The 13,419-nt window shown below is 44.7% G+C and overlaps 1 protein-coding gene across 1 annotated transcript; it reads left to right on the top strand.

The window, feature by feature from the left end:
* Window positions 1-5,004: 5,004 nt before the first annotated feature.
* LOC133111347 (cathepsin D) lies at window positions 5,005-13,242 on the top strand. The gene is made up of 9 exons (XM_061221602.1): window positions 5,005-5,329; window positions 7,775-7,931; window positions 9,336-9,459; window positions 9,832-9,950; window positions 10,498-10,697; window positions 11,069-11,191; window positions 11,481-11,625; window positions 12,047-12,145; window positions 12,583-13,242. The coding sequence occupies exons 1-9, from the start codon at window positions 5,268-5,270 to the stop codon at window positions 12,742-12,744; spliced, it is 1,191 nt and encodes a 396-aa protein (XP_061077586.1). The 5' UTR covers window positions 5,005-5,267; the 3' UTR covers window positions 12,745-13,242.
* Window positions 13,243-13,419: the final 177 nt, after the last annotated feature.

Below are 13,419 nucleotides of genomic sequence, written 5' to 3'. Positions count from 1 at the left end.
CACCCTTGTGTGGTTTGTATTTGTACAGATAATTCTCTACCGCCTGAAATGCTGCCAAATCCAGTGCACGAAAAATGTGCCAATTCAGCAACTCATGATGTCTGATTCACAGAGTGAATCCAGAGTGCTGGACACGGCGTCATTACACTGCATCTTTTCTGCTGTGTCACGGGATCCTACTGCTGCATTTCTCAGGATACGAAACACACACACTCCTGCTGCACTGGTCCCTGAGAAATGGAGGGGAATTGGCATGAACAGGAGATTTTTTTGAATTTATTTATTTATTTTTATTTAAATGCTAAATGACAGGCATTTGTATAGCGCCTTTATCCAAAGCGCTGTACAATTGATGCTTCTCCATTCACCCATTCATACACACACTCACACACCGACGGCGATTGGCTGCCATGCAAGGCCCCAACCAGCTCGTCAGGAGCATTTGGGGGTTAGGTGTCTTGCTCAGGGACACTTCGACACAGCCCGGGCAGGGGATCGAACCGGCAACCCTCTGACTGCCAGACAACTGCTCTTACTGCCTGAGCCATGAGTTTATTTAACCTTTATTTAACCAGGTTAGTCTCATTGAGATGAAGAAATCTCTTTTCCAAGAGAGACCTGGTCAAGAAAAACAGCACAAAATTGCAGACACACATAATTTCATCATAATACCATCACATTAGTACAAATAAAGGAATCTAAAAATTTAAAAAGAAATTAAGAGGAAAAGCAAAACCCACATCTGATTACACATTGAAGCAGACAAGATTATTTTTAAAATATATATTACCTCTTATGGGTCAAAACACTTACAGACCTGCATTTAATTTTCCTACATGCCTTTTACCCTATCTTTAAAATGATTTAGCAAGATAAGCTCCTTCAGTTTCATTTTTCTTTGAAGCTCATTCCAGGCCAAAGGGGCAGACAACTGGAAGGCTTTTTTTTTTTGTTTTGTTTTTTTTTGCCAAACTCAGTCTGAATTTTTTTTTTCAGCAGGAGATGACTGTGTGACACACTAAAGCAGGCCCACTCACTGAGACCATGGAAGCCAGCAGGACTGTGGCTTTACCTTTCTACCTGACCGTTATCCAATCGATTAATGCCACCGATCGGCCACTCGCCTGGTGTCCTTTGAAAGGTTCAGCAGGTCAAACAACAAAGTCTTGGATGGAAGGATGCAGCGTTGTGACTACCCGTTTTAGGGAGTGACACCCTGTTTAGTCGCTCACTGAATGCGAGGATGTCGGTGTTGTGAGGTGCAGATTCAAAATAGCAAGTAAATAAGAGGATTACATTACATTTACATTTTTGTCATTTGGCAGACGCTTTAAATCCAAAGCGACTTAAAAGTGCATAGGTTCTACCATAAGTCAAAGCATCACATCCAGAACCAGGAAAATACACATGGAATGCTGTTCTAAACATAGTCGTCGTCATAAGTGCAAATATATATATATATATATATATATTATTTTATTTTATTTTTTTTGGGGGGGGGGGGGGTTAGATAGGGATATCAGAAAGGAAGGGCGGGGGAAATCAGGAGGGAGGACTAAGGTACAGTTTGAAAAGGTGGGTCTTGAGTCTGCGTCGAAATAGGGGGAGGGATTCTGTTGTCCTGACAGTGGTAGGCAAGTCATTCCACCACTGAGGAACCAGAACGGGAAACAGGCGTGAACGTGCAGCTCGACCGCCAGGTGCACGTAGAGAGGGAACCATAAGGCGACCAGAGCTGGCAGACCGGAGTGGTCTAGCTGGGGAGTAGGGAGTGATCAAGGATTGTATGTAAGGTGGGGCAGTCCCCTTAGCAGCCTGAAATGCCAACACTAGGGCCTTGAAACGGATGCGTGCAGCAATAGGAAGCCAGTGGAGGGCAATGAGAAGCGGGGTGACATGAGCCGACCTGGGCTGACTGGTGATCAGGCGGGCTGCAGCATTCTGGACCAGCTGGAGGGGCTTAGTGGCACATGCTGGGAGACCGGCTAGGATGGAGTTGCAGTAATCCAGGCGGGAAATGACGAGCGCCTGGACTAGGAGCTGGGTGGCTTTCTCCGTCAGGAGATGACGGATACGGCGTATATTATACAGAAAGAACCTGCAGGTTCTGGCAGTGGAGGATACTTGTGGAGCCAGGGTGAGGCAGTTATCAAGAGTCACCCCAAGATTCTTTCCGTACGGGAGGAGGAAACTACAAAGTCCTCAACAGAGAGTGAGAGGTCGATTGACGGAGAGGACTTAGCAGGGATGTAGAGAAGCTCAGTTTTGGCAAGGTTGAGCTTCAGATGGTGGGAAGTCATCCACGCAGAGATATCAGCCAAGCAGGCAGAGATCTGTGGGGTGACTTGTGTGTCGGAGGGGAAAGAAGTAAAGAGTTGGGTGTCATCAGCGTAAGAATGATAAGAAAAGCCATGGGAAGAGATAACAGAACCAAGAGACATGGTGTATAGCGAGAAGAGGAGAGGCCCAAGAACTGAGCCCTGCGGGACTCCAGTTTGTAGGGGGTGAGGGTCGGAGACTGACTGAGCCCCTCCAAGTCACCTGGTAGGAGCGACCAGAGAGGTAGGAGGAAAACCAAGCGAGTGCAGACCCTGTGACACCCATCCCAGACAGCGATGAGAGCAGAATCTCATGGTTGACTGTATCGAAGGCGGCCGACAGGTCGAGGAAGATGAGGACAGAGGAGAGGGATTTGGCTTTAGCAGAGTGGAGTGCCTCGGTGACCGCGAGCAGGGCGGTCTCAGTGGAGTGGCCACTTTTGAAGCCAGACTGGTTGGGGTCATGGAGATTGTTCTGGAGAAGATAAGTGGACAGTTGGGAGCAGACCGCCCGTTCCAGAGTTTTAGCGAGAAGCTAAAGAAAGGAAAGAAAGAAAGCTACCCCCCCTCCACATACTTTGACCAATAAACCCAATTTTAAACCTACTTCCTGTTACAACCAAAGTAATTGCAGTCACATTATTTTAGATTAATGAATTTCTTAACATTCTATTCTGCAATATACATCAAAATACATGTAGTCATAGCAGGTCTGGAGAATTAAAAAAAAAAAAAAATTCTGACGTATCCGCAACACTAGCAGAAATGAGGAAAGTGTGATTTTGCATTTGCCTTTTCACAATCAGCGATACTGCTTGTGGCTTTGTCATTTCCCCCAAGAAACCTTGAGAAATGTTCTGCTCTTGTGATCAAAGCACATGCTGAAAATGCATGTTCATGTTCATGTTCAAAAAGTGTTTGCCCCCTTCCTGATTTCTTATTTTTTTGCATGTTTGTCACACTTAAATGTTTCAGATCATCAAACAAATTTAAATATTAGTCAAAGACAACACAAGTAAACACAAAATGCAGTTTTTAAATGAAGGTTTTTATTATTAAGGGATAAAAAAATCCAGACCTACATGGCCCTGTGTGAAAAAGTGATTGCCCCCCCTGTTAAAACATAACTTAACTGTGTTTATCAAACCTGAGTTCAATTTCTCTAGCCACACCCAGGCCTGATTACTGCCACACCTGTTCTCAATCAAGAAATCACTTAAAAAGTAAAAGTAACACCGCATTTCAGAAAAAGAACATCATACCAACAGTAAAATATGGTGGTGGTAGTGTGATGGTCTGGGGCTGTTTTGCTGCTTCAGGACCTGGAACACTTGCTGTGATAAATGGAACCATGAATTCTGCTGTCTACCAAAAAATCCTGAAGGAGAATGTCCGGCCATCTATTCGTGACCTCAAGCTGAAACGAACTTGGGTTCTGCAGCAGGACAATGATCCAAAACACACCAGCAAGTGTTTCTCCCTTAATAATAAAAACCTTCATTTAAAAACTGCATTTTGTGTTTACTTGTGTTGTCTTTGACTAATATTTAAATTTGTTTGATGATCTGAAACATTTAAGTGTGACAAACATGCAAAAAAACAATAAATCAGGAAGGGGGCAAACACTTTTTCACACCACTGTAGATATTTAAAAACTACTTCTGATAACTAAAAGCAATTAACAGTGCTGTTAAAGAAATGCTCTGAATTGCACTTTTAACAGAAGATATTTTCCAGACTGACTTGCACAGTTTATATTCTTTACAATACAACATACAATCAATTTTATTATGTATTGTTTATATAGGGTAGGTTGATTGAGCTTGCATGCTCTTTTGCAGCAACACCCTGTAAATTCATCAATACCTCATAGGCCACCAATACCCTTTGGCAGGAAACTAAATGGTCATTGTTATCTCTGAATGAATGTCTGTTCCCTTTCTAATAGACCATCTAAACTTCCACCTCTCCTGGAGGTATTTCCCAAATCATCATTCATGCACACTGAGGCCGATTACAATAACTAATGGTCATTGTGTTATTGTATGTATGTGTGTGTGAGTGTGTGTGTGTGTATATATATGTCTACCTCCTGTTTCTTTCAATAGGCCATCAACCATCCACTTTAAATTTGCGTCTCCACCAAGTCTATCCCAGTTCAAATCAACATCCAGGCGTTCTCATGCAGATTAGATTAAAATATCATGTCTGTAAGGAATTTTGGTTAAACACACTTTTGTATTTCAGTCATTCTTTAACATGATGGTACGTCACCACGTGTTTAGTGTTAACACGATATTCTTGCTTGAAATGTTCACACCATATTGCCTTATTGGTACTACCCATAAAGTAATATCAAAGATGTACTGAAAACATTTGAGTATGTTGTCAAATAATAGCACAAACCCATTAATCAAGGCAAGAATAGAGGAGGAAGATTAAGAAATGAGTAAGAATACAAGTCAGTGGGTAGAAAAAATTACACGGTTGACATCGAACTACATATGTGACTGCTTTCAGTAACCACAAGACTACCACAATAAGCGATTCATTCACCCTAATTTGAAATCCCCCCACCTATTCGCTCACGTACTCATTACACGAAACGCATCATGTGACGTTGAGGGGTTGTGGGTTCGCCGAAATCTACGTTAAAAGCGCCGTGTTGAACATATCCCCCATACCGGAACTCTTGTTTTTTTACAATGCGTGTTTATAAACCCTACAGGAATTCTTTATTCAGATCCAGAAAAATCGTATAGACCTTCAGTCACCGCGTTGTCATCATCACATGACTCCAGTTTGCACCACACCAACTATCACCTGACCAGACTGCTTGGGCTATATCTGCTGTGGAGTTGCTGGGTCATTGTTTTGTGATCGTTAGCGTTTGGGGGAAATTTACATAAGCTTTTTGTACTGGTAGTTTTCATTTACTACCACTGTAAAATGAAGTTTTTGTATTTATGCATGTTTGTTGCCTTAACTTGGACCTCCGATGCCCTCGTACGGTAGGTCAGCTGGAAAAAAGACATGCTTAGGCAGCTTGTCTGCTAACTTACTCGCTATATACTTGGCCATATGTCTAACGTTTGTTCAGTTTCCTAATCATTCAGGGTTTGATATCGATGTGTGCAGATAGACAACTAGTCAAGCGTATTGTGTAATGTTCGGTAATTGCTAGCTCGAGAGAATAATCTAGCTATTAACTTGCTAGCTAGTTAATATCTACTAACAATGAGTAAAAACTCTTTAACAAGCCATATAATCTATTGTTGACATTCATACTGGCTATAGCTACGTGACATAGCTACGCTATAATAGAAAAGAGGCTTTGCTGGCAACGTGCTAGCTGATAGTTTTTCCACAGATTCTGCTTGGATTGCAACGTTAACGTTGCCACCCAGCTCCTAAAATTAAATTCTAGTTTTCAGAATAGCATCAACCTTTTCTAAATAACGGAAAATAAATATGCATTGCTGTGTTAATTAAGTTAGTAACCAATATGGTAGTATTTAATCTACTAACTATGTCTAAAACGTGCAATAATTTAGTCTTGCTAACGTACTAGTCTAGCCTATTGACGACGACGACCTTTAGTAGCTTTGTTTTGAAGCTGGTATGCTAAACGCGGCTTGCCGCCGGGTCTGGTTGGTGTTAACGAAAGTGCTACCTTGGAAAGAACACCCTTTAGCTGGTGTGGAATGTAAATGTGCACGAATGCCTAGCTAACGGTGGTGCTAAACAGGAGTGCTTTATCTGCAATAAGGCCACCACCAGTACATTCAAGATAAACATGCAAGCCGTCTCCCAGCCAAATATAGGGCGAGGCACCGAGTCATTGTATCAAACTTTGTTTGCCACTCGAACGATAGGGACAAACCTGTATTTGCATGTTTTCGCAATCGGTCATAGCCAATTTCCCGAATTACTGCAATTCAGCGGAACTACATAGCTTCACACCACCGTGCGTTGCCCAGAGAACGGGAAAGGGCCCAGTGATTCAGTCGTTCTTCGACTCGGTCCTGGGCCCCCCTTTATATGAGTTTTCCTTCCAACCATGATGGCATCCAATCATGGATTTTACCCTGTTAAACCACACTGTCAGAAATGGCTACATGCCATGAAGAATTAAAAATCCCAATCAACATGCTTGCTACACATTCACACGGACTGTATAGCCATCTCTCTGTGAAACGTTAGCTTTAGAAAATGCAAAGGTTGGATTTAAAAAGATTTCTGAAAAACCTGTTGCATCTGAACATGCCGCTCTCTTGCTTCATTCATTGGTACTATTACATTCGATTTTCCTGCCTCAACAAACCAATTAACCTGATTATTTTATAGTTGCCCTTTTATAGTTGGTTGAGCGAGTAACCTGGCTAATGAGAAATGAGCTGGATCTCATGAAAAACGAGAATGGGCTGCCATTGCTATTTGAGAATCTGGTTATTTCAGAAACGTAATTGATGCATTAATAAAGCACCTTTTGTCATTCCGGCCGAGTTTAACTACACCAATAAACGAAATTACCCGACCTTCTGAGGGGCAAGAGGGTTTACCATCGTAGAAGAAAACCCGTGTGAGGAATAAGGGGTGGACTAGACTGCAGTGTTAACCACAGGATTCCTCCTGTGTATGATTTCAGAAGAGGGAAATTTTAGGCAAAACTCATAACCATGGTTACCACGGCTGAGCCCTCATTTGGACCATTGGCGCCCTGTACTGAGCTAAGGAAGGCTCCGGTCCAATTCGTGCCGTGGTTCAGGGCCCGGAATGTTCCGTCCTCTCATTCTTTCACTCTTGCCCATTTGCAATAGCTTGGATAATAAATGTGTTGCCCATCAGTAAAATTAGTCGTCACTACTTGGGAATTTCATATCCTCCGCCGTTGTGTGCATCGGTGGAGCGTGACCTGTGCTACACGCAGACCCAGGAAGCGGCTACACTGATGCAAGACTGCCAGCTGATTCTGACTTCCTGTCGGTGACTGACACTGCATGCGCTCGATTCCTGTCAGAGGCAGGACGGCAAATGAACGCAATAGAAACCCAGTGGAATGAAACCCGCTGTTGGAGAAAGCAGAATGGGTATCCGCAAGCTTGTACACAAGCTGGTCTGCTTGTGATCCGACCACCTGTTCACAAGCAGACCAGCCTATGTAGTCGGCTAGTCCACCAGCTGACCACCAGCTTTGACTGGCTTTGTCCAGCTAGAGACAAGAAATCACCAGCTGGAAGTGTGGAATACCCAGCTTAAACCATTTTAGAATTCCCAGATTCATGAGAATCCTTAGAATGGTCTTGGCTGGAGTTTTCAGCAGGGGTTTTTAATACCGACTTGTACTGAAGGTTTTCAGGTTAGGAGGATCCCAGGTATAATGCATGACTCTCTGACCTTAGTCGCTGCGCTAACAGCGTGGTTTACCTGCCTGTCCGTGTGTCCGTCTCCCCCAGGATCCCCCTGAAGAAGTTCCGCTCCATCAGGCGGACGCTGTCCGACTCTGGGAGGACTATGGAGGAGCTGCTGGCCGGGCAGCAGGCCCTGAAATACAACCTGGGCTTCCCCTCCAGCAACGGGCCCACGCCTGAGACCCTGAAGAACTACCTGGATGTGAGAGACACAAGCACTCGCACACAAGCACTCGCACACAAGCGCATGTCCACTGTCTCACATGCGCTCACACACGCGCACATACTCATGCACATGCATATACACACATGCAAACATATACACACACACACACACACACACACACACACACACACACACACACACACACACACACACTTCCACTGAACATGGCCCTTCCACTGAACTGTACACCACTGATCTCATGACTGTGTAGAGTTCACAGGGTTGTGTCCTACAAAGTCAAAATTATCCTAGAAACTATATTGAATTTTCTATTTACATAAATATTATTGAGCAATTCTGTAACCTCACCATGAAAACATCTAAAAAGTTGACTGGATTAGGATAATAAAAGCACTCGATAAGCTAGATTTACACAGTGTGTTGTGTTCGATCTGACTCCTTCCCTGGAGTTCTTATCTGTGGAAAAAGTGCAACCACAGGTGGCTTTAAACTCATGCTTTGACTGAAGGGAGGTGATTGGCTGGGGATTAGTATTGTGGCCAATCGGAGAGCTGTAGGAGAGGAGTCTTGTGACAGGTGACTCACTGCAGGGTACAGTGTGTGCTCTGCATTGTTTCACTCACCTGACTTCATACAGGCTGGTGTGCGTGTGCGTGCGTGTGCGTGCGTGTGCGTGCGTGTGCGTGCGTGTGCGTGCGTGTGCGTGCGTGTGCGTGCGTGTGTGTGCGTGTGCGTGTGTGTGCGTGTGTGTGTTGTGCTGGTGCACTGATCTGACTCCATGCAGGCTGGACTATGCTGTTTAAGAGGGTTTGCTGTTTTCCCCAGTTTATATACTAATTACTAACCTGCCCCAATGACATGTTTTTAACATAGTCTATGAGCAGACCTATCTGTCCGTAAACTTTCAGTCAGAATGTCACTGAAGAGAAAGATGTCTGTTCGTGTGTTTGTATATGTGTGCGGGTGTGTGTGTCTCCTCTGACTATTAGTCACATGAATGGTGACGGGGGACTTTTTTTTAGCCTCCGCTGCAAAATGCCATGGGGATCCTGTAAAACATGGCAACCCTTTCTGGCACAGCACAATAAATAATGCCTCTATGCCGGGGCCTGTGTACTGAACCAGGATTACTGTGTCTGCTGGATATCGGCACTGAGTAAAACCCAGAACGGCTCTTTTTACTGCAGTCCTCTTCCAAATCAGGAAAACCCTTATGATGCAGAGTTAGCGGTGAGCGAAGCCTCTATGTGAAGTGTAGGGATCAAGGTTTCTGACTCAAGTGAAACGATTTGTTCACATGGCCCTTGCACAAGGGAGTCCGCTTACTCTGTATGTGTTCAGAGCTATAGCAGTGGAGTATGTAATTTATTAATGAACCGTGGTCTGACCGTAGTTGCGGTGGTGGTCGTCTCTCTGTAGGCTCAGTATTATGGAGAGATCGGGCTGGGCACTCCTCCACAGCTCTTCACCGTGGTGTTCGACACGGGATCATCCAACCTCTGGGTTCCATCGATCCACTGCTCCTTCACCGACATCGCCTGCTGTAAGTCTGCCTTCCCCCCCCCCCGCTCATAACCCCCCGATATTGCAGTCTAGTTTAGCTGAGTCTCTGAAACGCCATAGGCCAGTTTCTCAAACACCGAGAAAGCCTAGTCCTAGACATTTGGAATGGAGATTCTCCACAGGAAACTGGATCTAGTCTTAAACTGTGAAAAAAACAGTCCTATGAAGAGAAATGCTTGTCTCGTTTAACTTGTTTAAAGTATAATGGCATTGATTATGCCTAACTTTGCTTAAGATGGAAAACACCAACTACATACCTATGTATGGAATGCCCATCACTGCATTTAATGAGTGTTTATGTAATGTAAATGTCATTTGAAACGTTATTATTATAATTTTTCTTTTTTTACAGTGCTTCACCACAAATACAACTCGGCCAAGTCGAGCACATACGTGAAGAACGGAACAGCGTTTGCCATCCAGTACGGGTCTGGCAGCCTGTCCGGCTACCTCAGCCAGGACACCTGCACGGTAATACCGTTTAAAAACATAACCATTTATTTAACCGAGCACTCCGCTCTCTTTAACAGAGACCAGCTGATGAGTCAAAGCTCTGTTTTAGCCTGTTGTATGTCGTGGGAACTGTGCCCTCTGCTGGCCTATAAACACCAGTGCTGACGCCAACTTAATTCCGAATGAGATCAAGGACTGTATCAGCAACCACTTTAAATAAAAAAAAAAAAATAAAAAAAAAAAAAGTTCCCCTTTTTTAATTTGCACGCTTGTTTATATTTATGCATAAATTGCATGTGCGGTTTTGTTATCATTTTACATTTTAAAAGATACTATACTGATTGTGCTTCATACGCATCTACATGGCATGGTTCCATGGTGTGGTTGAATAATTATAGTTATTTTTGGTGTGGTAACCTCAAATTTAGGCTGTGTGCGTCGCTGTGTAAGCCCCGCCCGGGTGATGGCGCACAGCAGCCATTTTGTGGCAGAAGGCCCAGCACAGTCGCTCATACGGCAGGGCAGGTCTTTACCTGTGGTGTGGTCTGGCCTGGCCTTGTCTCAGGTCGGGGACCTAGCGGTGGAGAAGCAGGTGTTCGGGGAGGCCATCAAGCAGCCGGGCGTGGCCTTCATCGCCGCCAAGTTCGACGGGATCCTGGGCATGGCCTACCCCCGCATCTCGGTGGACGGAGTCGCGCCCGTCTTCGACAACATGATGAGCCAGAAGAAGGTGGACAAGAACATCTTCTCATTCTACCTTAACAGGTGAGCCAGTCGGGTTCGGCACAGTGTAGTCAGGTCATTTTCCCATGTGTGTTATTCTTATTGAAGGGTCTGCCCTCGCAACACAAGTCCACCTGTCTATCTTTAGCACCCTTGTACTTTATACCTTAATCTAGGACTTTTGAAGTTGTAGTTGTCTCGGTATGGTAGTTGAAGACTTGGCCTATGTACCTTGTGTACTGGACATATGTTCATGGCCTTACAAACCAATCATTTATGAATTGTACCTGACGTATATCTGATGTTAGGTTTTTTTTTGTTCTATGATCTTGATATGCACAGTTTTGTACATCGCTTTGGATAAATGAGTGTGATGTATAAGTGCTCATACACTCGGTGCATCTGTGCTCCAGGAACCCAGAGACCCAGCCCGGGGGGGAACTGCTCCTGGGGGGGACGGACCCTAAGTTCTACACCGGAGACTTCAGCTATGTCAACATCACCCGCAAGGCCTACTGGCAGATCCACATGGACGGGTGAGACCCCACACTGCCCCCTGCAGGCCTGAGCTGCCACTGCAGGATTTGTTAGTTGCTGTCACATGATTGGCTGATTAAATATTTGCATTAACAAGCTGGTGTACAGGTCTACCTAAAAGTGCTCACTGAGTGTATAGTATCGTATATTATAGGCAATTTTCTAGGTCTATGTTTTTTTTTCTCAAAGCACTGTACAGGGTACATCTGATGCAATGATAAAGCCCTGCAGTGTGATTGGTCAGGATGGGCATTAAGAACACTCTGTCGCTATGTTGTGATTGGTCAGATTGCGCGTTGGGAACACTCTGTCGCTGTGTAACTCTGGGTGCGAGGCCATCGTGGATACAGGCACCTCCCTCATCACCGGCCCGGCCGCCGAGGTGAAGGCCCTGCAGAAGGCCATCGGAGCAATCCCCCTCATCCAGGGAGAGGTGGGTACTGCTGGCCCTCACGCCGCCATCTTTACCAATTCAGTTACACTTCATTAGTGTGGCCCTTTTCACAGCAGACTGTCCAAAAGATGCTTTACAGAGTAACGGAAGGGAAGAATAAAATGGAAAGAAAAGCCCTCAAACAGTGGCCAGAAAAAAAAAACTTGAGGAACCGGGATTTCAGCTTCTGTCATAGGAACGCATGCCAAACAGCCGTTATTATTGTTGTAATCCTATTGTTGCCGACATGTCGCGTCTCGTGACTGAGACGCTGTAAACTGTAGTCAAACAGTCCTATCCATTCACACGCCTGGGTTAAACGAGACCAGAGCATTAGATGACGTCTCGTGAAGGAGACTCTGAGCGGTAGCTTTACAGTCGTATTTGACCTTTGACCTGTGTCCTCTCTGCGGTGTTGCAGTACATGGTGAACTGTGACAAGGTTCCTTCCCTGCCCGTGATCACCTTCATGGTGGGGGGGAAGCCCTACACACTGACTGGGGAACAGTACGTCCTCAAGGTGAGTCCTCTCTACGTCACATGACCTCAGAGAGAGGGAACTGATTGGTTGTAAATTAAACTGAAATCTGATTATGGAACAAAAATAAAAAGAATTAATCTGGCCCTTAAAATGGTAAACAATATTTTGGAGACTGTATAATAAATTTTTTTCCACTAACACAGTTGACCTTTTGAGAGTTAATTATGGACTGTACTTGAATGTCCTGTAGATGGCAGCATTTCCCTGCCTGCTTGCTGCACCACAAGTTCTTAGTCTGAAACTGATGCAAGAGAACTTGGAATAAGTTAAACGCTGAACAGCCAAGCGGATTAAGATAATGGAATGAAACCCGATCACTACTCTTGCTGCGTGTGGATATGAACCACAGCCTGATTTATCCTCTCCCTCTACCTCTACCTCTACCTCTACCTCTACCTCTACCTCTACCTCTCCAGGAGAGCCAGGCTGGGCACACAATCTGCCTCAGTGGCTTCATGGGCCTGGACATCCCGGCCCCCGCTGGGCCCCTGTGGATTCTGGGAGACGTATTCATCGGCCAGTACTACACCGTGTTCGACCGCGAGAACGACCGGGTGGGCTTCGCCAAGTCCAAGTAGGAGCTGCCGTGATGTCACCTTGACAATCGCCACTCAGGAGGGAAGGGGGGGGGTGGGGAGGGGTAGGGTGAGGAAGACTACTGAGGAGTCTGCACAAGGAGGATTTCCGTTGCTTCTACATAAAACCAAGCAGCAATGCGTTTGTGTGGAGTTTGAATGCACTGCTTCAATAACAGTAAAATGTCATTGTTTTATAAAGCAAATGATCAAATTGAATAATGTAGGTGAAGGAGGATGTAACGGGAGATAAAACTGGCAGAATATTTTATATCATTCAGATTTCTTAGTGGTTTAGAGACTTGTGTGGTCTTTTTTTTTTTTTTTTTGTGTTTTTTTTGTGTTTTTTGTTTGTTAGTTTTTTTCTTTCTTTTAACAGGTATTGTCATTTCATCAACTGCCAGTTACTTAGCATCTGTTTCTTGATAAATGTACCACTGTCATTGACATAATGTATGTTCACATAAATCCGATTGCACCAAATAAAGCTGTTTTACCGGGTCTCAGACTGTGCAGTTTGTTCATTTTCAGTCGTTGTGTAGAATAAGGAAGTCCGGCGGTTTGTTGTGTCAGGTCTGTAAGAGATAAGCCTTTCTGCGGGCTCGTTTGAGCGCAGTAAAACCTGCTGATAAAACCACCGTCGCCTGGCTTTGACCGCTCCTTCTGCATCACTTATTT

This window comes from Conger conger, chromosome 15 (genome assembly GCF_963514075.1).
Source record: "Conger conger chromosome 15, fConCon1.1, whole genome shotgun sequence".
Lineage (NCBI taxonomy): Eukaryota > Metazoa > Chordata > Actinopteri > Anguilliformes > Congridae > Conger > Conger conger.
Note: the sequence above shows the minus strand (reverse complement) of the source record. Positions and strands in the feature narration are given on the sequence as shown.

What these genes read in the sequence shown, in the direction of transcription:
- LOC133111347 (XM_061221602.1), top strand. Translation starts at nt 5,268, where the DNA reads ATGAAGTTTTTGTATTTATGCATGTTTGTTGCCTTAACTTGGACCTCC. An exon ending in ACCTCCGATGCCCTCGTACG is followed by an intron (nt 5,330 to 7,774) that starts GTAGGTCAGCTG and finishes CGTCTCCCCCAG; the next exon opens with GATCCCCCTGAAGAAGTTCC. An exon ending in CCCTGAAGAACTACCTGGAT is followed by an intron (nt 7,932 to 9,335) that starts GTGAGAGACACA and finishes GTCTCTCTGTAG; the next exon opens with GCTCAGTATTATGGAGAGAT.